Source organism: Malaclemys terrapin, chromosome 1 (assembly GCF_027887155.1).
Source record: "Malaclemys terrapin pileata isolate rMalTer1 chromosome 1, rMalTer1.hap1, whole genome shotgun sequence".
In the NCBI taxonomy this organism is placed as follows: domain Eukaryota; kingdom Metazoa; phylum Chordata; order Testudines; family Emydidae; genus Malaclemys; species Malaclemys terrapin.
Genome location: NC_071505.1, coordinates 109,769,311 through 109,795,987, shown reverse-complemented (window position 1 = coordinate 109,795,987; position 26,677 = coordinate 109,769,311). Strand labels below are relative to the sequence as shown.

Sequence of the window (26,677 nt, the reverse complement as noted above, 5' to 3'; positions counted from 1 at the left end):
TTCAACAAAAGCAGGTTTGGTTTATTTGAATGATTTCATTAAATATTCTACAAAGGTAACAAACTGCAGCACAAAGCGCAATCGTACAAGAAGCGCAATGCCTGGATTTAGTGCAAAACATACAATTAACTACGGCCACGGAAGCCCAAAGTTAGAATTCATTTTATTTGTGTGTATTTTTGTTTTTTACAGTGTACATCGTTAAATAATGTAAAGAAAACATTTGTAATTCAGAAACAGATTTTATGTGGAAAAAGGTACTCAAAGTGTAATATTAACACAAAATAATTTAACAGTTCAGTAGCATTAGTTTATTCCTCTAGACTTCAGTTATTTCATCCACAGGAGGGAAATCAATGGTAAATAAAACCAGTTCTTGCATAACGTTAAGTGAAAAACCGACCTCAAACTTATTAAATCAAAATAATTAAATAACCATGTGCTGCATTCAGCTGATCAGTTCTTCTGCCATGAAGTGTTGCCCCACTCCTGTTACTGCTTCAGCCGTATAATTACTCCATTACACAGAGCATTGTTTTCCCTACCCATACTTGGTGTATTCAGGAGCCTCCTCTCCAGTCATTTTAACCAGAAAGCAGAGGTTTTCTGATTAATTTTACCAGCAGACATTTTCTCTTCCTCTTCCAACCACACATACACAATGGTGAGACCTTTTATCTCGTTCTGTGGTTCTACAGCGTCTGTGTTATTTACCAAGAATTAAAAAAAAAAAAAATCTACTGAGAAACTGTTAGAACCCAACCCCCTTGCCACTAGCCTCCACCCACAGACTCTTCATTTCCAACCTATATATGCCAGTGGTATCCTGGCTGACAAAGCTGCTGTAAACATCAAAACCAGGTGAAGGGAAAGAAACAGATCCTGTGCGTTTGTTTTCAGAGATAAGAGCAAAACATCCACAGAAAGTATAAACTCCCTAGTTAGACCCCCCACAAGGGAGCAGTGCTCACAGAAAATTCGTGTGAGTAAGATTTCCTTGGTGCAGAGACTTCCAGGACACCACTGAGCTACTCCCAAGTACCAGGAAGCAGTACTTTGACCCTTCACAGCTTGTTGCAGCACTACAGAGTAATACTGGTTGGTTGCAGTATTATTACATTGAACAGGGAACCAGTATTTTTCAGTATGAAAAAGGGAAAATGAGTTGAGAAGTAGAAGGTACAATACAGCTACTAAAAGATGGCACAGTTAGTTATGGTCCTGGTACCAGTTTGAATTCTTTAGAGTGAACAAAATCATAAGTCCTCTGCATGCTTAAAACAGGGAATTCCTTGATGCCGGCTGTTTCGAGTGCATCCATTGCCGGCAATGGACATCGCACCAGGAAAGTCTACTCCTAGCACGAATGGATACAAAAAAAAAAAAAAGGTAAGAAAAGCAATCCCAGCAGATAACTCCATCCCCCTAAGGGTAATGGCTCCACCTCCATACACACCCTCACCTAGCCACTTTCCATATTACAGCTTAATAGTCAAAACACTTTTAAGTTGAACTTCTCCAAAATATGCACTTTCTTCCCATCCTCTGTTCCGATCCAGCCCTCTTAAGGCTCTAGGCAGTATTTGTTAGTTTCATTTCAGGTTCCTCTTCCCCCTCCATCACTTCTGCCTATCACCCCTTGTTACACTAGCACTGTGCCATCAACTTCTTACTCTGTCAACATGGACAGGTTTCCCCATCACCCAAAGCTCTGTTCCAACCTACAGCCTCAATGGCTCTCCCTCCTTCCAACACCTACCCTATCGAAGTTACAGTAGGACTATATATAGTCTATATATATAGTTAACCCTTTGGTATCTCAGTCACTAGGTACAAAATAGTCCATTCTTCCCTTAACTTGCTCTCTGACCAGCTGGGACCTGCTGAGAAAGCGATGCTAACTGCAGAAGCAATAAAAGTCCAAGGCACTAAAATATCCAGCAAGCATACTGGGAGAACAGACAAGTATTCAAGTACATTAATTTATACAATTTTACATTCACATTTATCTAATACAATGAAAATACAAAGGAAAAAGTTAAAGTGTCTCCAATAAGTATAGGATATAGCTAGCTTTTTTTCCATTTTTAATTTTTAACTTTTTTTAACCCTCTATTTTCCACTCATTTTTAAACTACTGTTGTCCAACAACATTTATATATCACAGTGTTTCCACATCAAAACTGATGGTAAGTACATGTCCGCAGGGAACTTTTTAAAATTTATTTTTAAACAATTTTAATTGCTCTAATGCTGCAGTCAAAGCTGTTAATATCTTTTACTTAAAGCAGTAATGACCTCTCTCTCCAAGCATGGGCTGCACTGCAAGTCCATTTGTGTGTCTTACCACTCAGGAGGTAAGGATGATTGTTTGGGGGAGAGGAGGGAGATTTGGACAGCTTCTCTCCTGGCCTTGATTCTTCAGGGAAGATGAGAAGTGTGTTAAAACCTCATGCTAAGAGCAAACTCTCCATCTCAGCACATGTGGATTCAGACTCAAACCGAAGTACTTTTACAGTGAGATCACACTGATCCAGTGACTTCTATCTTCATTGCTCAGCTTATACAAGAGCAGAAGTGTTCATGCTCATCACCCTCCTCCCCCTTCAGAAATGGAGAAACTCTCCTTACCGAGAGCTGACAGCAATGGTTGGAAAAGGGAAGCTCATTCCCATTCTGGCAGAAATAGCCAGTTCAGTGCAGCACTAGTAGCCCTAACTCCCTCCCCATCTCCTGTCCCAAGTTCTACCCAGCAGAGTCTCTGGGTCTGGCTAAGTGGTCCGAAGGTTGGAGCCTGGGGGGTTGCTGATGGATTTCTGCAAGTTGCTGATGTTGAAGCTTTGCAAAGAGGCAGCTCCTACAGGCTGGAATTGACCAAGGGGTGGTTGTGCTGGACTACCTGTCCCACTCCAGGGAGCTGCAAAGGGCGCGGCTGGATAACCGTACTGCTGTGGAGGGCACATAGCCTTTGTGAAGTGACCTAGAGAGGTAGCTGATGCTGCAGAGATAGGAGTAGCACCCAGGGAGGATGACATAGAAATACATAGCTGGCTTGGTGCTGAGAACTTTCTTGCCATTCCAGGGCCCTGAAAGAAAACCCAGCCCCCAAGAGAAGTTATTTAAGTGTGGCTGAAGCAGTTCCCCTCTATCCATAGCCCCTTCCATGTAACTGTGTTAAATGGGTGCTTCTCAAAAGACATCATGACTCTCCCCACTCTAGTGCCTGAAGAACAGGTGGCAGGAGCCCTCCACATGTAAGCTATGGCTCATTCCCTCCTAGAGCACTATTTTGGCCTGGCTACATGGAAACTCTTCTTTACATCTGTGTTTTGATACTCCGATAAATTATGTTAGCAGTGACAGCTCTCCATCCATGCATGTTCAAGCAGGAAATATCTTACCTCATAGTTGCTATGCCCCTTGCCACCTCTCTTTCCTGAGAGGTTCATAGCATCACGGGCCCAGTTGTCTACCAACTTGTGCAGGTCATCTGTGAAAGTCCCTTTCCGGCTGGAAGTTATGGCAGGAGGCTGAGATTGGGTTGCCTGGCTGTTCACTGTACCCCCAACTGTGTTGGTGCTGCTGGTCCCTAAAATTACAAAGACAACAACAACAACAGAATCAAAAGCCAGGTTACAACTAGTTTTCTAGGAAGTTTAGGAATTATGACAATAGTGGAATAATACAGAGCCAGAGTTTAAAAGCCATGCACATGAATTCTACATTTCGATTCTAGGACATGTTGAAGGGGGAATTTAGAAGGGCTCATTTAGCTATTTTCTCAGATTAAAGGTATTTTGTAGATGTGTTTGTTTCACAAGAAGTGCTGCAAGTAGCAGTTGTGTAGGAATTGAGCGGCTGCTGCCCATGTCAGGCTCCTCTTTTGGCAGTGAGGGAGGAGGGAAGATTGAGTTTCATATTAAGTGGCAGCATTCGTGATGAATAGCTGCTCGCTTCCCCGGCACCATGTTTTTTTAAAAAAACGAGTAACAGCTACTGGTTGAGCACAGTTCATTTCCAACTCTGCTCACCGGATACAGAAGCAGAGTAAAAAGCAGTATGGTCAGCACAGCTAGCTGCTCTGTAACTCTGCAGGATGCAGAATGCACCAGGAACTCAGTTTGTGTGAAGAGAACATCGGGCTGAAAGTGAGACACTGCAGGCTCTATTGCACTCAATAACTACAGGACTCATGTCCAATGGCACAGTGCACACAGATCCCTACGATATCCATCAGGCAGCGACTGCAGTATGCAGGGCAGCCTACACTTCAAAAACAAACCAACTCCACACACACACACACACACACACACACACACACACACCCCGAAAAAACCCAACGTTCTTTGGTGCGTTCCAGGAAATCTTTTTTGCCATCGTGATCAGATTCACTATTCAGAGCAGCAAGCATTCCATGTGAAAACAGCAAATTCAGTTTGCTGTTGGAGAACAGAGAACATACATGGAGAAACTATTTTATTCACATGTTGACTAAGAATAAAGGAGTCCACATAATGCTGAAAAACTGGATTGTTATTGGCTGGATAAAGAGTCATCGTTTGCTGGTGAACCCACAGACTAACTGCTGCTAGATAAACCCATAGCAAACTTAAGGTAAAATCTTACCATTTTGAGGGTAAAAGGATAGTTCAAAACAGTGGGAATATCCACTGTCTGGTGGAGATGTATGGTTTTGCTGGGCCCAGACAGAGAAACATTTCCACTTGGCTAGGTAACATTTTCTGGTGTTTTTTTCTGCTATTAAGAATGATTTTCACCACTTCAGATAAGGAATGTTCTAGGTGCGACACCAATCCAAATACCAAGCCATGAGATGAAGAGCATCTGGGGTGGGATGCCTTACCCTACCACTTTTCTGGGTCAAGAGATCCAGAAAAGTCCAAATGCTGTTAAGTGGAGAGGATGACATTTGAAGGAGGCTTGGAAACCCAAATTGTTCAGGCCATCTTGGGTGATGGAGGATGACTTGTGCCCCATCTAGTCAAATTTCCCATAGAACTCAAGGCAGTAGCGGGATGGAAGGGAAGGCATAGCTGAAGTGATCTGTCGACAGGAGGAGGAGTGCATCACTTCTGGAGTACTGACCTTGGGTTCCTCTGAAGCAGTACATTTTGTACTTCCTGACAGGTTGGGGAGCCCACATGGTCAGGTTTCAAGTGGGGGCTCCCCACTGAGTGAAGATACTGTTTACTACTGAATTACGTAACTCCCCCTTGTGATCAGTGGTGAAATGCCTGCTGACACTGTCTGCCAGTGAATTCTGGATGCCCAGGAGATCATTGCCAATAGGGTGATGTGGTTCTGTATACACCAGTTCCATAAGTTGACCGCTTGTATGTACAGGGGCAAGGAACATACCCTCCCCATTTGTTCATATAGGAAATGGTAGTTATGTTGTCCGACCTTATGAGGACGTACTGGGATTGTATGAATGGTAGAAATGCTTTTAGCAAGCCTCCCATACTGATCTCAGTTCCAAAAGACTGATGTGCATTCTAGCTTCTTGAAATGTCCAAGTGCCTTGTAATGTGTGATCACCCATGTGGGCTCCCCAACCTATCAGGGAGGCGTCTATTTATGGTTGGGTGTAGGTGATTAACACTGTGGGATTCATACTGTACTTGCTCGGTGTATATGCTGTTGGGAGCAAAGCTTTCAGGCAACAAAGGTGGAGTCAGGTGAATAAGATTATGCAAGTATATAACTCCACATAGCCCAGGAGAGTAAGGCACATCTGAACTGATGTTCGAGATTTGCATGTAGCCAGGTCTATGAGAGCACCCATGGCGCAAAATCGGTCAGTGATGAAGTAGGCCCTTTCCTTGATTAAATCCAGTGCTGCTCCTCTAAATTCTATGGTCTGTGTCGGAGACAAGGTAGACTTTTTCATGTTTACACAGATTCCCAGGGATGCTAGAAGCTGGAGCAGCAACGAAGTTGACGTTAACACTTCCAGGCAAGACCTACTGGTTAGAAACCAGTTATCCAAATACGTGAGGATGGCAGAGCCATCTTGTCTACACTGAGCTGCTATTATTGAGAAAACTTTTGTGAAGATTCTGGGAGCAATTGTGAGCCCAAATTGGAGCACCCTGTATTGACAGTGGTAGGGATCCACCACAAACCTAAGGAATCATCTGTGAGAGGGGTAAATAGCCACATGAAAGTAATGTCTTTCATTTCAAGAGCTAAGGTGGGTGAAGTAATATCCTTTACTGGACTAACTTCAGTTGGTGAGAGACAAGATTTCAAGCTTACATAGAGCTATGTAAGCTCAAAAGCTTGTCTCTCACCACCAAAGTTGGTCCAATAAAACATACTATCTCACCAACCTTGTCATTCTAATATCCTGGGACCAGCACAGCTAAAATACTGCATATATCAAGAGCTGAGAACCATGTTGAGGGATGGTATTGTCAGCGTTAATATAACCATGTGGAATTTTAGGTTGAGAATGGGTCTTCAGCCTCCTTTCTTCTTGGGGACTAGTAAATACTTTGAACAGAACCCATTTCCTTGATGTTGAGGTGGGATGCTGTATTTCTCCTCATTGGAGAGAAAAACCCTGTATTTTCTGACAGAACTCCCTATGAGAGTGGTCCTTGAAAAAGCACAGGGAAGGCAGTTTTGGGGGAGGTGGGCAAAGAAACTCAATGGTATAGCTGGAATGGGATGATATCCAGTACAGATTTGTCTGTTATTTAACAGTTTGGGGAAAATTTCACTAGCCACCCGCCTGAAATGAATCTCAGAATCTGGTGGCATCAATATTGGTTCAGAGCTCTCTAGAATCAGGTCAGAAATGTTGGTGGTCATGACTGGAGTGGAAGGCACCAGGTATTTTGGTCTCTACATTCTTTGTTGTTTGCAAGATGGCTCATAGGAGTGTGGATTAAAACGTCGGGGTAAGGACCTTGATTTTTAAGGCTGTTTGATATTCTCTCTTTGGAGCAGGTGTATAAATACCAGGGAGCGAAGAATTGCCCTAAAGTCTTTCAATGAGTGCAAAGACTCATCCGGTCTTTTCATTAAAGAGATTAGTTTCACCAAATGAGGTCTTCAACTGTGCTCTGAACCTCCATCTTGAGCCCCAAAGACTGTAACCATGATTCCTGCTGCATCACAATGGCAGCTGCCAGGGATCTCTACCATATCAGCCACATCAATTACATCCCACAAAAAGATCCTGCCACCACTCTGCCATCAATAAGTGCTTGAAATGAGCCTTATCTTCCCGAGGCAGTTTATCCCTAAAGTCTAGAAACTTATGAGCAGTTAAAGGAATATTATTTGGCAAGAAGAGTCTGATAATCTGATCCTAAACTGTAGACTAGTAGATGCAACTATCTTTCTCCCCATAAGGTTGAGACATTTGCCTCCTTACCTGCAGGGGTTGTCCTTGGTGCTGTTGTCTGGATCTTTCAGTGGCTGCCTGGACTACCAAGGAGTTCAGAGCAGGGTGTGTAAACAAGAACTCGGTTCCCCTAGTCACGGCAAAGTCTCTGCCCTCTTGTGGGTAAGGGCACAGCTTTAGCTGATTCCAGAATGGCTCCATTGACCAGGAGAGCAACCCGACTGGAGCCCGCAGTTTGGAGGATATCCAGGAGCTTATGATCAGTATCCTGGACTTCCTCTAAAGAGATCTGAAGCTCTTCCTCTATTCTCCATATAAGCTCCTGGGATGGTTTATGATCATCCAGAGGAAACTGAGAGGCTGGAGCGACCACTTCATCAGGTGAGAATGATGATACCTGTGTTGGAACCAGATCATCTTCCCTTTTTCCATGGACTCAAGGTTTCAGACTGGCCCCTTGGAGGAGAATGGTGGCACGAGTCCCCATTGGAACGGATAGATTCTGGGTAACATGCGTAAGGGTCCCAAGAACCCCAATAAGGGCAGTATGAGGGGTTGAAGCCAGGTTGTGGTGACCTCCAAGGCACTGAGTACCACTGGTCTGAGGAGGAAGATCTTACCTATATAGTCTAGGCTGATTCCAAGAAATTCTCAATCCCCTGTCTGGGCTGAATTTCCCTGGGTGGAGTAGAAGCTGCTTCCACTAGTATATCTGACCCTTCTCAAGATGAAAAGGTCAGATATAGGTCCATCAGCAATGCCAACGGATCCACAGAGAGAAATCCATGGCTAGCGGACAAGACAGGACAGCCTTCTCCCAGAGTCCTAGATTCTCACAGGCACTAATTTCTCTCTAGTGAGAATCAGTCCTGATAACAAGGGAGACTGTGGATCCAGGAGAACGAAGTTATCATCAGCAGTGGTATAAATCAATAATATTTTCAGAAATTGTAATCTGTTATTCCATACCACTGAAGTGGTAGTTGATAGCAGTTCCTTATGGGGCTGTGCCAGTACCGTTAGTGAATGAGTCTCTGACCTGACCGTAACCAACAGTTCCCAATCCTTTGGGTTTTGGTGCTTCGGTTTGGATGGTACTGCAGTCAGTGTTGAGGTTGGAGCAGAGGCTGATACTGAAGGAGTCTTGCTCCCGAGTCTTTTGACTATGCCTATGTGGCTTACGAGGGCCTAACCTCCTATGGCTTGGGCATAAAGGCTCACCTGACATGGATGGGGGTCATGGAGGGATCTCTCCTCTTCCAGGGTCTAAGAGTGTCTGAGGGAGTGCCCCTTACTCTCATGAGGAGGCCCAGTCAAAAGGTGCTTCCCTCCACCCTTCTCTGCACCGGAGTCAGACCAAGAACTAGGAGACATGCTCCTTGTCAACTCTGGCCAACATACGGGAGAGTCTCCCCAGTGTTGGTCTGATTGGAGTCTCATTGCCTGCTTCATAATTTGTTTTTGAAGTCAGAGCTCTTGCCCCTGCTGTGTTAGGCTGGAGAAGGAGTGGCAGATACTGCACTTGGTGGAGATAAGTGCCTCCTCAAGCCAGTCCCACGCCAAGAAGCTTCCCCAGGGTGGGGATTCTAACACTAGCTAACTGTAACTCTCAAAAACACAAAAAAAAACCCTAAGAATAATGTAACTTTGAATATATTTACAGGATGAAGAGAAAGGAGAAACTCTGGACACTGTGGAGGATTCCAGCTCAGGCCTTGTGGCAGTAAATGAACCAGAGAGGCAGGAGGTCAGTCTGCCATGTCTCTTATACACTGGGCGCAGATCATGAAGAGAGTGGAGGCACAGGTGCAGACCAATGGACACTACTTGCAAGAACTCTCCAGTTTCAGGCATGTGCACCCCCAGTGGAATGCACAGAGGGTCCAGCACTCAAAGAACCACCATTCTTCCTCAAAATACAGGGAAGATGCTCACCAGTGCTGAATCAGCATACCTTGGACACCTGCCTCTCAACCAGGAGTAAGAGGCTTGCACAACAATTATCGCTGGCTTGCTACTAAGGTTACAACAGGGACAGCATCTGGGATAACCAAGGTGTGCCGAACAGATATGTCCGACAAAAGTTATCATAAACCTCAGCACCGAAATCACCATCTCACTACTGAACAAGGCTAGAAGCCAAAACCACTACCTGAAACGAATGAAGTGGCTCTCTGTTACTCACTTCCCTAGACATCTCTCTTCAGGACCCTCATACCTGAGAAAGAACATCAACCCCTCCAAATCTCAGCTGGAATGGCTCTTGTTATGATATTGAAGAAGAAAGGCAACATACTCATTACCTGTAGCAACTGAGTAATGTGTTACTAGAGTGAGTAATGCTATCCCCTCTCCCAGCACTGTCTAGAAAACATGAAACCCTCTCCCCACCTATAGTACCTAATAATAGGGGTGTAATCTTTAGGAGCAAGGAGCCCCATGCAGCAATACAGATGAAGGGGGAAGAGAACGGAGGGCCTCTCTGACAAACATGTGGTGGGAGTTCAAAAGGAACAGAGTAACAGGACCATACCGTGTAGTGTGCTAAGGAAACTGACGGAACAATGAGAATCTCAAGCATGTGTAATGTGAAAGGGCCTGGAACAATTATCTGACAAGGCAGCAAAGCAAGTGAAAGGGTGAAGTTGGAACCCACATAAACAGGCAAGAGTGAAAGCAAAAGGTACTTAAGAGGAGGTACCAAAACAGACAGCAAGATAATCACATTCCATAGTCAAGAGTTCATGCAGGAACCAGCACCTCTCAACCCCTTCCTGATGGCCAGTCATCTGAACCCTGCTGCTCGATACATTTATATATTGTATACCCAGTTACATTTTGGTCAGGAATTACAGCTCATACCCCAGTGTCTCCAACCTAATCCATAGACACAGGGTTGGGAGAGACAGGCACATTTAGTCAAGAGACACCAGCGTGTATTCGCTTGTAAATGTGCAATGGGATTTACAAACATTTTGAAATGCTTGCTTTGAGTCGCTTCTGTTGTCTACAAAGTGATTTTGTTAACTAATGAGCACTTGTCTCAGCCTCACAGCCGGGACAGAGTAGGATTGGCCTGTGCTGTAAAACATGAGCTGCTAATACATGGCTCACTTCTTATCAACAGCATTTTATTAAACATTCTCAGGGATTTTGAATTTCAGAAGTTGGTTATTCTGCTCTAATCCAAACCTAAAGCCATCCAGAAGAGTCTGAAAGGGGAGTGCATAGATTCATGGCATTCAACGGAAACAACCCCCTCCAGTCCTGCTCAGCCACAGCAAACGTCCCAGTTTCTTGTCTGGTGACACAATGAAGGATTTGAAATGAAAACAGACGTCTCCCCTCAGCCTGTTACTCCATCATGCTTTCATTCTCTGCCCCCTTTTATTTCCTCCCTTGGAAACCAGCCTGAGCACCCACCCTCAAAGACAACCTTAGATAATACCAGCACACTTAGATTAGGCATATCTAAACTGTTCCTGTTTTGGGGGCACAGGTTGAAGCCATTTAATGGCTTGTCCTTACCCTTTAAGATCTTGAAGGAGTCTCTGCAATGGAATCAGGAGACAAGAGTAGGCAAACCCCTTCAGCATAGTCATTACAAGCAAATCCTGCTGCACAAAGGGGTAATTTTAGCACAACAGCACTGCTGTGTGCAACTGATCTTACTTCACAATTCACTGTCATTACCAATCAACAAGGAGTTCCACAGCTAAGCTGAGGGCCAACAAGCCTCTACAGCACTGAACAGCAGTTCATTTTCCACTGCAAAAATGACTAGGCAGCCAGAACCTATTAACATGTTAACAAAGGAACACATGTTAGAGGGAATAATTGGAATAATTGAGACAGAGACAGATGCTGTGCTGGAGACAGATTCACAGAGGTTAGGCTTCACTGATCAGAGGGAAACTCATGAACAGGGACCAGAAATAACAGAAATAAGATAATTACTACAGAGCTGGTTGCAAGGACAGACTTTTTTCACCATCTTCCCTGAAGCACAAAGAAAGAGTAATTTGTTAAAATAAGAGAAACAGTGAGAAGTGTTTAATATCAGCAAACAACACAAAGCCCAATGAGAAAGAGGAGACGATACAGCTGGACACTGCCACTGGCTGCAGTTACATTGAGAGCCCAGTGGATCTTCTATGGAAATACCCAGACCACAAGACAGTGTTTCATCATTTGTGCTCTCACACAAAACAAGACTAATATGATTGTTCTTTAATAGTTCTCTGAAATCTAGTGGTATCTTAAGAATGTTAGGGATGTGCTGGTGTTTAGGGCTGGTACTTATCGATCACTGGCTGTTTATCACAAGAGCAACAGAAAAAAAAATAAAAATAAAAAAAATCTCCCACCTCTATCTGGAAAGGGGAAGTGTCCCTCATGGCTTTCATTTGTTTGAGAATTTGTGGGGCACTCAGAGGATCCAAGCGTGGATCATGTACTCTCACCCTCTGTCACTACATCCCCCTTCCATATTTTCTGAAATGTTAGTGCAACCATTACAGATAACCCTACTGGGCCTGTACCAATCAGCTCCTCCAGCTGCAGAGTTAAAAGCAGGTTATTGACCAATGCACTGTTTCCTCTTCATTGCTGTTTCTAACGAGGTGTCTTTCCCCCACCCCCCAGAAGTGGCTGAGACAGTATATCAGATTCCAGGAAGCAAGCAACCTGTAAACAAACTGAGCATTCAAGCCAAGCTGCGCTATCGGAAGCATTACCCACTTTTACAGGACAGCTACAATAAACCTTTTAGAAGGTCCATCCACCAATGTCAGATCTCAGGAGTGAAAACAATCCATCCCACCCACAGCATAATACCTGCTTCTCAGCAGAGGCTTTATCGTTTGCCTCAAGAGGACTGATAGCTGGACTGAGGTTGTGACAAGCTAACAGTACACTACCATATAAGAAAGCAGTAACGATAAGTACATCCAGCTCACAGTGCCAATCTCAGAGGCTGAGAGTGAAGGAGTGACACCCCTACTGTTCTTTATATTACCCTCCCAAAAAAGGCATAGGGAAAATATACACTTTCCCAGATTTTCTAAGAATTTAACTTCTTCCAGGAAAAGAAACTATAAAGCTTAGAAATCCAAACGGACATTCTTTGCACATCCCATCAATACCTTAGTCTACCTGCTCAAAGCTTTTAAAGCTGTGTTGTTTGGAGGCCAAGCAGCAGGAAGAGGTGAAAAGTTACACGAGCAATTATGCACTAATGGTGCATTTAGTCCCAATATTGGGAATTTATTTATGGCAGGATTTAAAGTATTGCTGAAAAACTCAACAATTAAGGACTCTTCTCACCCTCCTCTCAATATAAAGAGGATAATGGTCAGTTCCATTGCAGCTGTCTCTGTAGAAGGCTTGCTCTGTAACTGTTGCTTTGTTCATTGGAGTTCATCCACAAAGATCTCTAGCCCAGCTAAGCTGCTGCATGCTGTAGGAGGACAAATGCTACAAGTCTGTGGAATGTGTGTGAAATGTGGCAAATGAAGGCCATTTCATAGGGCTGCCAGCTCTCATACCCAGTCATTTGCAGGGGGGGTGGGGGGGAGAGGAGAAGGAGTGTCACAGCATTCAAAGGTCCTGTCTCCATTGGAAGCATAGTGGGATTTTGTATCACTCCCAGGAAAAAAAAGCATCATTTTTGCAGCCTTAGCCCATGCATTTAAACACTTCAAATAACCACATCAGAAGTTTGAGGCTCATAGGTCAAAAACCCCATCCTACTATCTCCCCGCCCCCTCAGCTTTTAAACTTGAACTAGTTTGCTCGGACAGCTGGAATGACCTTAATTCAGAAGGATATGGAGTATTTGTTGTGGGCTGGGAAGAAAGGGGTGTTTTGAGGAGTTTCTCTCACCACAACCCTCTACCTATGGCACATTTAATCTGCCTCCAGTCCTCAATACGAAGAGCCCTTTCTGAACATAGGCCAAATGATCACATTCCATATTGGTAGCCAAGGGACCTGAGTGTTCCTTTGCACACATGGCTAATACCTTTAAACAGGGCCAGTTTTAGTCACTAGTTACTCAGTGATTAGGAGACAGACAATGCTGATTACCTCAGCACTTCTGGGAACAGCCTGCAGAGATTTACCCACCCAACAGGGAGATATGTGTTGGAGGAGGAAGCCATACAAATTTATTTAACATTTTCATTAAAGCAGCTACTTTTTCCTATTAGGAAAAACAGTACACACCATACACCCCCCCCCCACTGCTGTAATTTGGAATGGGCAGCCCTCTCACTGCCACCCTCTCAGTGCTACTGAAGAGAACCAGAATTTTTCCCCAGAAGTCTCCTTGGTGTCAACAAGTACAGTCTGTAACAATCATCAGTGAAACCATAAGGAAAGGCCCATATATTCATATACCGACCTCCTCCCCCCATTCTCTGCTAATTCCTTGAAGATCACTATTTCCCATAGAAAAGTTTTCCTAAAGTTTATTTAAGTTATTTGGCCCTAGTTAAGGGCTATATTAAACAGGACACTTAACATGAGAACCCAAACTTCTAAGGTGTATTAAGAGCAGTTAAGCAGAGCCATGAAGTGGAGGGAATACAAGTAGGCAGAAGAGAATGGGCTGCATGAGACATCAGATCCAACAGCAGAAAAAAAAAAATGAAGACAAGGAAGGAGTAAAGGTGTTACACACAAAGAGCCAAGCAGGGCGTACTCAGAAATCGGGTCCTCCTGCCACCAGGCTTGAACGTCACCCGCTCAGATGCACAGTTAAACTTCGCACAGCCTGTGATAAAACAAAAGAGGGAAGAACAGAGAAAGGAGAGGAGAAGACACAGAACACAACTACAAGATGTTAGCAACTTGAGGTTGGATGGGTGAAATGCAGTAACATGGCACACAAGAACAAGCCTCAAGAGGTGGAGTAGGGGATATGTACACAGTACAAGGAACAAGGACTCTTACTCCACTCATAGGTCGAGTTTGTTTTTTGCTAAAAAGAGAGTGCTACCTTCCAATACCTAATCCATTAGGAATAAGGCTGCACTCCACAGCTGAATTTAACTCCTGGCAAAGGCATTCTCTCAATTACATAAGACACTGCACAACTTCAGGACACAGGAAGTTACACATTAGTAGCCCCAATATTTCTGAAACAGGTTAGTGGAGAAAGGGAAGAGAATCCCCAGAAGGAAAAGTTTCTGAAGGAGCGGCTTTCCATCTTCCATTCTTTTACTTCTTGATCCTTTTCTCCTATCAATGTCTACATTTTACTCCACTCACTGTAATTCAAACAAAACCACCACCAGCTTGAGACTACTGCATTCAACTAGTCTCATGGGAACACTTACAATGGGTATTTGTAAAATAACGTATATGGAAAAATGGAACAATTGTGACTCACAGAAATGAGTAAAGCAATACACAAATAGACCAACAATCCTTAATGAGTGGAAGAAAGGAGGCCCCCAAATACCAAGCAGAGCCTTCCAGAGACTAGTTAAAGCTCTAATACCTTATCAGAAGGATAAATGCCCAATCTGGGTGCTATAAAGGAAAAGAGTGCTATTAACTACCCCTTCCACTGTGTGCTAATATTTTACATCCATATCTTCAGAATTTTTTAGCCAATAGAACTGCAGAGTTAGCTGCATTTTATGAAGGATTTTTTTCACCCTCTTCAGGTTTTTCTAACCTTTCAGTGCTGCCATTAGAGCAGAAGGCACAGTATGTTACCCCTTCATTACCTCACCTCTGATTTTCCCAACCTGAAAACTTAGAAATCTAACTGAAAATAGTGTGCTAGGCCTCACAAAGAGACAGACTAACACCCTGATCAGTCTCTAAACACAGGCCATACTCTGAAGTCAATCTACTGTATTTTGAGGCTGAGAACTCCCTGGTATAAGACTTAGCATTAATTCCATAGAAGTTCTTACCTTGGCCTGGTGCAGAAAGGCTTGGTACCGAAATAGCACCATCACTGGTGAAGGCAGAGTAGAGGTTCTCACTAGAAGGAGATGGTTTAAGGGGCTGTAACAGATGGTTCTGCCCAGTCTCTGGGACATTTCCAGGAGGATGAAGGGTCTGCTGGGGGGGCAAGACTGAGGGGGCACTCTGAGAAGACTGATTGCCTATAAAAAGAAATAAGAATCAGGACAGACAATATAGACATTCAGCTTCCCCACCTCACCTCAGAGGCTTTTCCATTGTTCCCATTGGCCAGAAGGCAATGTGTCTAGAGCTGATGAATGCTTGGGAGATTTAGCAGGAAAAATCTGCAGTGAATAAATTAGAACTAAAATCGATCACTGGGAGGGACTTGTACGAGTGATAAGGGAGAAATGCTGAGAACGTAAGTACAGCAGGAAAATCCCAAGGAAGGGCCTTCACCCTTTTGTCAGAATTCTAGATTAACATGCTTGACCAAAGGATACAGAGGGGACTTTGCTGTTGCTGAGAAAGGAGCCAGGAGTATAATTTGGAATAACTGTTTTTTAGAGAGGTCTCTAATTACAGCCCTGTTCTGCCTCAGTGTGTGTCAAGATAGGTCCTCCATTGCATGCAAGAGCAGAATTAAGCAGTGCAGGTGACGGAGCATGGGGAGAAAAGGTGTCTCATTGCTTTGACAGATGCCAGTCTATTACTGAGAATCTGGTTTTGAAAGCAAAAAGACTGCTTTATAGTAGTTTTAGCTCATTCATTGGTATGGAGATTCATCTTCTGTTCTGTGAGCCCTTTAGGTCAGAATACACCACTCACGTAACATTCCTTAGAGAAGATATAACAGCAGGGATTTTTGCATCTCATTCTTAGAATAGTGAAATATTTAAACAAGTCTTTGGGAGTGTCATCTATAAATCTGATCTTTAAAAAAAAGTTTGGTGTTGTCATATGAGAAGCTGACAGCACTGGAGATAGAAAATCCTACTTATCCACAAAAGAGATACAGACAGTGAAAGCTTTCCCAAAATACCCTGCCAATGCACTACCACCTGGACCTGGACGCACCTCTTCTGTCAGTAAAATGGACAATGGATACTGAACTTCCATTCAATCCTTGGTCTTCGCACTGAGACTACTAACAGGCAGGCCAATTAATGCTAAAATTGCTAGGCTGACCACCAACCCACTTCACAAAGACCACTGATGCAGTTTGTGGAAGGAAAATTCACTAGTTGAAGATATGTGCCCTGCTGTGTCCTGTGGACTCTGAACCCAGAGCATAGCAGCCACTTCAACTAATATTTCCATTCACAATGCTGGCCTTCACATATCCATGTGCTCAACGGCATTCACAGGGTTTTAGAGGGATTTTCGCATGTGCTGGGGAAGGAACTTTGATTTTCATGGACCTATTTTTTCTGACTACTGTTGCTAGTTAGGAAAACTTTAGTGTTTTAATAAGAATGGCTTCCCTCACAATCCATCTTTTTCCTCATTTAATCCTGTAATTACATGAGATGCTTAATTTGAGACATTGCAGTCCCTTCCACAGCAGACTGACGTAAAAAAATCAGATTATAACTTCATTGAGACAACGAGATGCTGTGCTGTTAAGCACCTATTGAAGAAAATAAAGACATCTGCAACAGCAGTCAAAGGTACTTGGTGGTATTTCTGTTCAATTTTCTACTTCAAAATTAGCTCCACTGTGCAAGTCCATCTTTAAAATGTGACGAGAACAACCAGGAATTAAACTGGAGGAATCAAGAGGCCCTACTAAAAATAAGTTTGTCTGACTTTTTCCCCTATGCTTTAGGCTTCATCCTTTGACACTGGAATCCCCAGCTCTTGCCAGTAGAAGCACTATGACTAGTGCTAGTAGAAGCCGGCAGCATTAGCTCCTGCAAATGTAAACAAACTTGTTTGTCTGAGTGGTTGGCTGAACAAGAAGTAGGACTGAGTGGACTTGTAGGCACTAACATTTTATATAGTTTTATTTTTGAACGAAGGTTTTTTTGTACATATTCTGCACTTGTAAATATAACTTGCATGATAAAGACACTGCACTACAGTATTTGTATTAGGTGAACTGAAATACAATTTTTTTTACACTGCAAATATTTGTAATCAAATATAAAGTGAGCACTGTACACTGTGTATTCTGTGTAGTAATTGAAATCATTTTGAAAATGTAGAAAATATCCCAAACTATTTAAATAAATGGTATTCTATTATTAACAGTGCGATTAATCGAGATTAATTTTTTTAATCGTTTGACAGCCCTACTAAAAAAACAAAGTGGTCAGCAAGTCTACAAAACACCATTAGTAAGAGTTATATGAAAAAGGCCTTTCTCCAAGGCCAGACTGAGAGGAACCTAGCAGACTCGTATGCTGTGCAAAAACAGTGAGATGTACAAACCCAAATGAGACTCTCAGTGAGTTAGATTCCTCTGAGAGACAGGCAAGAGATCACCTCAACCAACTACCCCTCAATCTGTGGGTTGAGGGTGTGCCATGATCTATTGTAAAAAGAGTTAGGACAGAATCAAAAGGTGCTAATAAACAATTTACCCTGTGTGTCACATTGGTACTGAAACCTGAGGATGCCTTACCTAGCAGCTGAGGGCTCTTATTACCCTGGGAGCTGCTGCGGCTGGATTTGCTGCCTTTTCCTTTAGTAGGTCTCCTCCTCCTCCCTGAGAGAGGGGCAGCTGGGGGGATGATTACTGCAGGGGGGACTTTTCCCAGTTTGGTGTACAGCAATTCAATCTCCTGCTTCTGGCGACTGTGCAGCTCCTGGATCTCTTTATAGTGCCTAAAGAGTTAAGAACATGAATAAGAACTTAAACATGTCCTGTCCCACCCCACTGAACAGCTTTCTTTCTGAGGGTGGAAAAATCTTAGCCACAATTAGCAAGCTGGATGCCACACACAAAAATCACTTGCTCCATTCCCCTTATAGAAATTGTAACATTGGCTAGAATTCTGACGTATGGTTTGCCTATTAGCATAACAATGATAAAGCCAGGAAGGGGAGCGGGGATGGATCATCAATAAGGTCTGGAGCTTCAGCATAAACACTGTAGGGCTTGCAAGATTCACACTCACTTTCCTAAGACATGAGTGCTTTGAAATTTCCACAAGGCTTGGTATTGACTCAGAGTCTTCTGAGGTTTTATATGTACAAGATCTAAAACTGTCAGCTATCCTTAAAAATACACACACACACACGTACGTGGGTGGGTGTTCTTCACAGGCACTTATGCATGAAGTCTAGCCTACCTTAGAAAACACCACAAGAACTCAGGCAGCTCAGTTTTCTCAGACGTCTTTGTCCCTATCCCTATGGGCTCAGAATAACATTTTCAAGTTCCCTTAGGTGGTTTAGGAACTTAAGTTCCATTTTCAAAGGAGACACTGGCACCTGACTAGGTCAACTTGTGACACATTTATACACAAGAGATCTCAGTTAAAACTGAGCATAAAAAGTATGGGTGTGTATTTATAGAAAAAAAAAGTTACTCACCTCGTAACTGTTATTCTTCAACATGTGTTGCTCATGTCCATTCCAATTAGGTGTGTGCGCGCTGCGTGCAATACTTGGAAAGCTTTTCCCCTAGCAGCACCCGTCGGGTTGGGTGTGGAACCCCCTGGAGTGGCGCCTTTATGGCGCTCAATATATGACCCTGCGCCTCCTCAGTTCCTTCTTGCTGGTTACTCTGACAGAGTGGAAGGCGGGTGGGTTTGGAATGGATAGGAGCAACACATCTCGAAGAACAACGGTTACGAGAAGGTAATCATTTTTTCTTCAAGTGATTGCTCATATTGATTCCAGTTAGGCGATTCCCAAGCCTTACCTAGGCAGTGGGGTCAAAGTTATGGAATCACTGATTGGGGCACCGGTCTGCTGAAAGCTGCATCATCTCTGGCATGCCAGATGATGGTGTAGTGAGAGGTGATCTACATACTGAGGACCAAGTTGCTGCCCCGCAGATTTCTTGTATCAGGACCTGACCCAGGAATGCAGCCTATGAAGCCTGAGCCCTCGTGGAGTGTGCAGTAAGAGCCGGGGCTGGTATTTTGGCCAGCTCATAGCACGTGCAGATGCATGACGTGCTCCAGGAAGATATTCTTTGAGATGAGACCGGGAATCCTTTCATCCAGTCTGCCAGCGCTATGAACAACTGGTTCGACTTCCTGCGCTCGATGTAGAAGACTAGTGCTTGTCCAACATCCAGGGAGTGCAGTCTCTGCTAATGGCTACTGGCATGAGGATTAGGATAAAAAGCAGGCAAGAAAATGTTCTGCCTACTGTGGCTCTAGGTGAGGGCTTAGGAAGAAAGGCCGGGCGAGGTCTGAGTTGCATCTTATCCCTGTGGAAAACCGTATTAGGTGGGTCTGAGGTAAGGGCCTTTAACTCCACGACAGACAGAGAAAAGGGAGCAAGTCGCCAGCGGTTCAAATGGGGGGCCCATTAGCCTGGAGAGGACCTGGTTAAGGTCCCACATGGGGACAGGCTGTCTGATCTGGGGATGTAGCTGTTCTAGACCCTTGAGGAACCGACCAACCATAGGGTTGGCGAAGACTGAGCGTCCAGATGCTCCCGGGTGGAAAGCCGAAATAGCAGCGAGGTGTACCTTTATGGAGGACACTGCCAAGCCTTGCTGTTTCAGGCACAGAAGGTACTCTAAGGTAAGAGGTATAGGTGCCTGAAGAGGGGGATGTACGATGCTAGTCACACCAACAAGTAAATCTTTTCGACCTTGCCAGATATGTGGCTCTAGGTGAGGGCTTCCTGCTGCCAAGTAGGACCTCCCTTAGCTATTCTGAGCACAGAAACTCCATGGGGTTCATCCATGAAGCTTTCAAGCCATGAGATGGAGGGACTGCAGGTTGGGGGTGATGAAATTGACCATGGACCTGAATGATCAGGTCAGGTAGGAGAAGCAACATAATCGGGGCATCCCTTGACAGTTCCAGGAGTGTGATGCACCAATGTTGTCGAGGCCACGCTGGTGCCGCCAGAATTATCTCTGCCCTGTCCCTGCGGACCTTTGAGTAGGACCTTGTGCACGGGAGAGAACGGGGGAAAAAGCGTAGAGCAGGCAGCCTCCCACGGTAGGAGGAATGCGTCCGTGATTGAGCCTGGGCTGTGTTTCTGAAAGGAGCAGAACATTGGGTACTTTTTGTTGCTCCAAGTGTTGAACAGATTGACCTGATGACACCCCCACCTTTAGAAGATGGTACATATGACATCCGGGCAGATGAAACACTCGTGATTGCAAAAGGACCTGCTGAGGTGGTCCGCAAGCATGTTCTGAATTCCTGGTAGATAGGATGCTTCCAGGTGAATGGAGTGGGCTATGCAGAACTCCCACTGCCAGAGGGCTTCCCGACACAGGGGAGAGGAATAGGCTCCACCCTGCTTGTTGATGTAAAACAAGGCAGTGGTGTTGTCAGTCAGAACTGCTATGCACTGACCTTGTAGTCAGGCCTGAAAGGTCTGGCATGCTAGTTGCACTGCCCTCAGCTCCTTAATGTTGATATGGAGGGCAAGCTAGTCCTGTGAGCAAAGGCCCTGCATTTGAGGGTCTCCCAAATGCGCACCCCATCCCAGAGCTCACGCATCCTTACTAGGGACAAGGAGGGCTGTTGAAGGGAACTCCTTCGCACACTGTCCGAGGGTGGAGCCACCATTGAAGGGACCCTGGCACCTGTCCCGGCACCGTAACCACTGAATTTAGGCTGTCGCCTCCCGGGTTATAGGCCGAAACGAGCCACGCCGGTAGAGGCCTGAGCCTCAGTTTAGCATGCCGGTCACGTAAGTGCAGGCTGCCATGAGGCCGAGGAGACTCAGGCATCCCCTTACTGTAGTGATCAGGTATTGCCTGAGGCCTTGAATGATGTCTGTCATGGCTTGGAATTGGGGCTCTGTCAAAAGTGCTCTTGCCTGAACCGAGTCTAACACCACCCCGATGAATTCTATTCTTTGGGTCAGAGACAAGGTTGACTTGTTCAAGCTGAGGAGGAGACCCAGTCTCTTGAATGTGGATCTGACTTATCGGACTTGAGAGTCCATCTGCCCCCTGGTGTGGCCCCTGAGTAGCCAGTCGTTAAGGTAGGGGTATACTTGCACCTGCCTCCGACAGAGGAAAGCAGCCACAACCGACATGCACTCTGTGAACACTCTGGGGGCTGTTGAGACGCCGAATGGAAGGACCGTAAATTGTAGGAATCGTCTGTATGCAAGCCCAATAAGCTATATGGAAGTACGCGTCTATCATGTTGAGAGCGGCGTATCAGCCTCCTGGATCCAGAGAAGGGATAATTGTGCCCAGGAAGACCATGCGGAACCTCAACTTTACCATGAACTTGTTGAGTCCTCGCAGACCTAGAATGGGTCTGAGACCCTTCCCCCCCTTGGCTTTGGGGATTAGGAAGTATGGGGAATAGAATCCCTTGCCCCATAGTTCCTGAGGAACCTCCTCCACTGGCAAGGAGTGCCCACACCTCCTGGATAAGGAGTTGCTCGTGAGAAGAGTCCCTAAAGAGGGACAGGGAAGCGGGATGAGAGGGAGGGTAGAAGCAGAATTGGAGAGAAGGTCCCTGCAACCGCCTTGCCCTCCTCCACTATCGCTCCAAACTCCTCCCTGGACTCTGTTGGCACCAGCTCCTTAAAATTGAGCATCGAGTTCCAGGAGTTGAAGCTGTATCTACTCAGAATTGCCTGCTGGTTGGCAATCGTGAGTTGCAACCCCCCATGGAATACACTTTGCACCCAAATAAATCTAGGCTCTTGGCATCCTTGGACTTAGACGCTGGGGCTTGTTGTTCCTGCCTCTCCTTTTCATTTACTGCAGCCACCACCAATGAGCAAGGCTGCAGGTGTGGGGAGAGGTATTCGTACCCCTTAGATGGGACAAAATACTTCCTCTCTACACCCTTTGCGGTGGGAGGAATGGAGGCCGGGGTCTGCCAAATGGTCTTAGCATTGGCCTGTATAGTCTTGATGAGGGTTAGAGCCACCCTCGACGGGCCCTCTGGGGCCAGGATGTCAACCATCGGGTCCTCTGACTCCACCACCTCCTCGACCTGCAGGCCCATATTTCGCACCACCCTACGAAGGAGGTCCTGGTGGGCACGGCTGTCTATGGGGGGCGGTCCAGAGATTGAGGTGCCTGCAACCGCCTCATCTGGGGAGGATGACAAGGAGGCTAATGGGACTGGTGCCAGGTCAATCCCGCTGGTTTTGGTGCCAGTGAGTGGCGGTGTCGCGGGTCTCTCCCAGAGTCCTTCTGCAGTGCCGCTTCTACCACTGCCTCCAGGGCGCTGCGCACCCACGAGCTTGGTGCTGGGTCTTGCCATGCTGATGTAGGTTGCAGTCTAAGTGCCGCCTCCATAAGGGGCTGCTCGAGGCAAAAAAATCTCGCTCCTTTTTTGTTCTGTGGTGAAACCCTTTATAAATCCTGCACGTGTCAGTTTGGTGTGCTTCCCCCAGACACTTTAAGCAAGCGTTGTGGGGGTTGCCTGTTAGCATGGTCTTGTTGCAGGACTTGCAGGGTTTCAATTCTTGGGATTTAGGCATAACCTGAGTCCCAACGGGGAACATTGTCGGGGCAAAGGGGGAAGACACCCCACTCCCAACCGCTATCTGCTGTAACAACCAAAACCACTAAAACTAAACTTAACAAGGCTAGGAATAACTGCGAACTAAATTAAACTGAAAGCTAGGGAAAATGAGAAGAGCTTGCTAAGCAAGTCACTGCAGTTCCAACAACTATCACTGGCAGTAATAAGGAACTGAGGAGGCACTAGGTCAGCAGGGTCATATATTGAGCGCCATGAAGGCGCCACTCCAGGGGGCTCCACAGCCAATACGACAGGTGCTGCTAGGGGAAATACTTTCCCATGACTGCATGTGGCGCACACACACTTAATTGGAATCGATATGAGCAATCACTCAAAGAAGAACCATCACATTCATTTATCAGTAAACTAATTTTACCCTATGTGAAAACTCTGGCAATTACTACAGAAAAATATATTTAACAGAGGCTCATTCTAAAATCAGTCTGAATTTTTCCTCTGTATGGCAGGTCAGAGTGCTCATAAAGGAAAGCGGAAAAAGGACTAAGCAACTGTTACAGTTCACACAAACATCATTCTCAAAGAAGAAATCTTACTTTTCCCGCAACCGGCGTAGCTCTGATTTCAAGTCTTCATCTTCAATATCTGACTCATCACTGCTCATGTAGGAAGAATTCAATGAGTTGCTAAAGCTTTGGATGGGGAGGCTGATCTTTGAACCCAGTGGTTGGAGAGAGTCTGGGCTACCTGAGCCATCATCCAGTTCCTGAGCCGCTCCACTCAGGAAGGCAGCCTCCAGATCAGATGATGGCCCATTCATAAGCAGAGACTGCCTTGGCTCCACCAATTCTGGAACCTCTTTCTTTGGAGTCATGGCTGGAAGAGAAACTTGTTCTGAATCCACAGAAAGAGGAAGAGTCATTGGGGGTTCTCTCTCCACACAGGTGACCTCATCTTGAGTCCTGGACACAGAAAAGCGACCCACTTGGTCCGTTGTTGTCGTCACTTGAAAGCGCCCAACTTTAGTTGGCTGCCCAGCCTCTAATGGCAATTGTATGGCAGGAAATGTCCGTGAAACAGCATCATCTGTCACATCTAAGGAGGTACCAGTGGTAGCCTCTGTTGTCCCATTGGAAGTCTGCTTCACAAGCGTACTCTCTGGACTGCTGCCAGACAAAGATGAATCAGAGGAGGTTGTCTCAAAATGCACCGGCTTAGTTTCTTCAGGTTTACCGTCACTGTCTCTCAGTACACTATCCACTGCCACAGATACCTAGAAGTGATGGAAACACTAAGTGAGCACAGCATTCTGAACCCTTCACAGTAATATATATGACAGGCTCTAGCTGACCTCTATGGTCAGAAATATGTCAAACTGGGACAAGTAACCAGCTGCCTTGAGCACAGCAAACAAGGTGCCTTCTCCCTTTCCTGGCCACATATCCACTCATCCCAGAGTTCTAGGTAAAGGCAAGCTAAATATCATCTGGTCTGGTGCTAAGCCATTTCAACTTGTTTCATACACACCCACATCTGTTCTTCCAAGAACTACATCTTTCAGTAAGATTCCTTCACAACCAAACTTAGAGAATGATACAGCAGAGTGCACCAATGTCACATTAGCCATAATGTGGCTAACATTAAAGATCTGGACTACTAATAGCAAAGTCAATGCATAGTTAAGACTTATTTCAAGGCTTCAGTTGTCTCAGAATGCCAAGGTCACAAACCAGAAAATGCTGCAATAAAGTGTGATGTTAACCCTGATTGGGAGTAGAGTTCATGAATAGAAAAATGAATTCCTGTCAAACTCGATAGTGGCAATTCCTCCCAGTAAAATGGTGTGCCAGGAGCTGGTACCAATCAAGAAGGCCCAGATTTTTCAAGGTATTTAGGCACTGCTTCATTCACCGTTGCAACGCCCCACTGATCCAGGAAACTAAATCTCCTTTTCAAAAGTGGTTTAGGCACTTAGGAGCCTAAACCCAATCAAAGCCAACAGGTTTTAGGCATCTATGTGCCTAAACCACTTTTGAAAATGAGATTTAGGCTCCAAAATCAATTGGGCATTGCGACGGTGAGTGGAGCAATGCCCTAAATACCTTGAAAAATCTGGGCCCTACTGCTTTGCCATAACAGTGAGATTCCTGGATCAATGCCCTGGTCACAGAGTGAATCTACAAAGTAACATTTTCCTACCTGAAATCGTCCCATCTTAAAAACTCCAGCTCCTGCAGGGGTAGTCGTTGCACTGCTGTCTGCATCCTGTGATGCTGAAATTGAGAAAAAGGAGGGTGGCAGGGAAGAGAAAGTTAAAGAAGTTTTTGCGTTTCTTTTTCTCCCACTTGAGACAAACACTTTCTCCCACTGCTGCACCCAGTCTGCTTTCTATAATGCCATCATTACTTGAACTCACCACTTTCTTTAACCTCCTATCCAACTTCTAAAGTGCAGGAATGAAGAGCGATCACAAGCAACAATTCAATTAAACTGAGCTACAATAAAACATGGCCTGTTCAATTCATGTATTTTTAGACCCAACGAAGTATTAGTCTGAAATATCTGAGGACCAGTCTCACACTGGATTGACTAGTTACACAGCAGAACACGCCACTGGACTGATCTAAATCTTTGTTTTCCAATTCCTCCTCCTAGGGTCATCTGCTGTGTTCTATTTTGAACTACTCCAGGGTTTTGCCTTACCCAATCCAAATGCTAAATGCCTTCAAACTAATGGAAGATAAAACAGCTTGGCACCAGGTGCATCACAACTACATAGTTTACTGAAGTCAATTCATTAACTTCACTTCTCTGAAAAAGTGTAGATATGGGAGAATGTCCTCTGTTACAAAATAGGACAATATTAACACAAGGGGTTTTGTATTTGGGGACAACGGGGAGGAGATGGAATTATCTGGACTTTAACAGCAATTTTCTTTATCCAGATCAAATACTCAGTGTTAGAAAGTTATTCAAATCCCAATAACCCTGGGGTACTCCACTTCATACTCCTGGGGGAAATGCCGCACCAAAAAGTTAAAAATTCTGCAAAATTCTGTATATTTTATTTGTCAAAACACCACAATATAAATCACACCAGTTTCAATTATTCTGCTAATTTATTTCAAAACACCTGTCAGCAAGTATGTCTGTAACAATACAGACAACAAAAAAGATTCTCCCATGAGTAGAGAGTTAAAGAAACCGCTACAACAACCTGGTTCCTGTTTCTCTGTTATGCTTTTGTCAGGCCCCTCAGTCTGGGTGTGTTACATGTGCCAGCAGGGCACATCTTGGGGGGAAACTCTGCCCCTCTGATCTTTTAGTCGATTCTCATTTTTTCACTCTACTTCCTCAGGGTTACCATATTTCAAGTCCCCAAATAGAGGACACTGCAGGAGGGAGGGGGAGCTGTAGAGGATATTTGGGGGGAGCTGGAGGGGTGTGGATGTGTACTTGGAGAAGGTATTTGGGGGTGCTGGAGTAGGCTGCACAGGGTCCCCTGATCCAGACAAGTGCACACACTGCCCCCAGAGCCCAGCTGCAGGCTCCGCTCCATGCAGCTTCATTACTGTCCTGCAAGGCAGAGATGACTCGTACCTGCTGATGGGGGGGAGGGGCGGAGCACAATTCAAAGGTTCAGCAGCCCCTGGAACAGCTCCAGTCACACTTCTCCCCTGCAGGCTCGCACCCATATCCTCAGTCTCCCCTCCCGGAAAGCAGTGGCCCCTCCCTGCAGCTCCCAGCTGTTGCTCCTGCCTGTCCCTGTAGGGTGCAG

The 26,677-nt window shown here is 45.1% G+C and overlaps 1 protein-coding gene across 6 annotated transcripts in view; it reads right to left on the bottom strand.

Moving 5' to 3' along the window:
• Positions 1 to 26,677, bottom strand: part of WNK1 (WNK lysine deficient protein kinase 1) — a 171,268-nt gene continuing 144,591 nt past the window's right edge. For all 6 annotated transcript variants that reach the window (XM_054035141.1, XM_054035099.1, XM_054035108.1 and 3 more), the window contains 6 exons: positions 25,099 to 25,172; positions 23,496 to 24,172; positions 17,925 to 18,127; positions 15,304 to 15,498; positions 3,402 to 3,589; positions 1 to 3,086 (listed from right to left, as the gene is read on the bottom strand). In XM_054035141.1, coding sequence (XP_053891116.1) covers positions 2,772 to 3,086; positions 3,402 to 3,589; positions 15,304 to 15,498; positions 17,925 to 18,127; positions 23,496 to 24,172; positions 25,099 to 25,172 — 1,652 coding nt within the window. In that variant the 3' untranslated portion in view covers positions 1 to 2,771. The remainder of the gene's footprint in view (positions 3,087 to 3,401; positions 3,590 to 15,303; positions 15,499 to 17,924; positions 18,128 to 23,495; positions 24,173 to 25,098; positions 25,173 to 26,677) is intronic.